Source organism: Chiloscyllium plagiosum, unplaced genomic scaffold, assembly GCF_004010195.1.
Source record: "Chiloscyllium plagiosum isolate BGI_BamShark_2017 unplaced genomic scaffold, ASM401019v2 scaf_51317, whole genome shotgun sequence".
NCBI classification, from domain to species: domain Eukaryota; kingdom Metazoa; phylum Chordata; class Chondrichthyes; order Orectolobiformes; family Hemiscylliidae; genus Chiloscyllium; species Chiloscyllium plagiosum.
The window spans coordinates 1-1,620 of NW_025164375.1; the positions used below are offsets into that span (position 1 = coordinate 1).

Below are 1,620 nucleotides of genomic sequence, written 5' to 3' on the forward strand. Positions count from 1 at the left end.
TCTACAGTGTCCCCCCCATCAAACACTCCCAGGGACAGGGACAGCACGGGGTTAGATACAGAGTAAAGCTCCCTCTACACTGTCCCCTCATCAAACACTCCCAGGGACGGGGACAGCAAGGGGTTAGATACAGAGTAAAGCTCCCTCTACACTGTCCCCCATCAAACACTCCCAGGGACAGGGACAGCATGGGGTTAGATACAGAGTAAAGCTCCCTGTACAGTGTTTGTCATAATGACTGAGCTTCTCCGTTCTCTCTGACAGGTTGTCAAGGTGAGACAGTGACCCTGAGGTCTGTGAAGAGTGAGGAGTCTTTGACGTCACAGCACAGCGGAGCAGGTAAAGATTTCTTAGGGGGCACGGGGTCCCGGCTCAGGGCTCAGTGCTAAGGGAGGGGGCACTGTCGGAGGGTCAGTGCTGAGGGAGTGGGCACTGTCGGAGGGTCAGTGCTGAGGGAGTGGGCACTGTCGGAGGGTCAGTGCTGAGGGAGTGGGCACTGTCGGAGGGTCAGTGCTGAGGGAGCGTCGCACTGTCGGAGGGTCAGTACTGAGGGAGTGCCGCACTGTCAGAGCGTCAGTGCTGAGGGAGTGCCACACTGTCGGAGGGTCAGCACTGAGGGAGTGCCGCACTGTCGGAGGGTCAGTGCTGAGGGAGTGGGCACTGTCGGAGGGTCAGTGATGAGGGAGTGCCACACTGTCGGAGGGTCAGTGCTGGGGGAGTGCCACACTGTCGCAGGGTCAGTGCTGGGGGAGTGGGGGAGCTGGTTGGTTCCGTTCCATGTCCCTGCACAATGTGGACGGTCAGAGACGGACTCTCTGTCTCCCCCTCACCCTACTGTGCGTAGGATCGTGTCTTCCCTCTCCCCCGTTAAAGCAGTGACCTCGCCTCAGGAACAGTGTCACTTTTCCAATGGCGTTTACAGGGAGGGAGAGGGAGTTGTGGGAGAATTCCAATGTGTATCCCTGACCCCTTCCCCTCTCCCCATCCTCAGGGACCCTGCGATGTCCGTCTCTCCATGTCCAGCGGGTCAGTGTTGAAGAGGGGGTGACCGCAGCCAATGAGGATGCAGAGGACATCTACGCAGTCCCAGAGCCCAGGCATGGAACGACGTGCTCTGGTCTGGGCCCGGAATCTCGGCTCCGCACCCCGGCCATCTCCAACCCGCTCTCCACCAGCGTTCCGGCTGAGGTGCTGCAGATGCTGGGCTGCTGGGCCGGTGAGCCCCAGGCTTCGGCCTGGTCGCCCGCACAGACTATCTCCCTGCTCCTGGAGACCCGGCAGCTCCAACGCAGGGACAGCGGAGCGAGGGAGGCCGGCTCGGAGACGGAGGACCGAGGGGACAGCCCCGGCCCGGAGTTACCCTGGACATCGGAAGGTGAGCATTCCCAACTGGGACACCCTCCCTCAACTCCCCTCCGCCCCCACCACTATCCTCAGCAAATCGGACTGTCAGATCTTCAGGGACATTCTCCCAGACAGGGAGTGTCTGGAAAGGAACCCCAAGGAGACGGGAGAAGGCCATTCAGCCCATCCAGCCTGCTCCCCCATTCCATAGGATCACCACCCAATCCTGTTCCCACATTCTCCCCCATAGCTTTCCATAGCAGTGTGTGTGTGAGT

At 60.5% G+C, this 1,620-nt stretch overlaps 1 protein-coding gene across 1 annotated transcript; it reads left to right on the forward strand.

Moving 5' to 3' along the window:
• Positions 1-264: 264 nt before the first annotated feature.
• LOC122545202 lies at positions 265-1,614 on the forward strand (the record flags this gene model as incomplete). The annotated part of the gene is made up of 2 exons (XM_043684317.1): positions 265-339; positions 992-1,614. Coding segments are annotated over 2 exons (698 nt in total), but the record flags the coding sequence as incomplete, so codon positions are not given.
• Between the last annotated feature and the right edge of the window lie 6 nt (positions 1,615-1,620).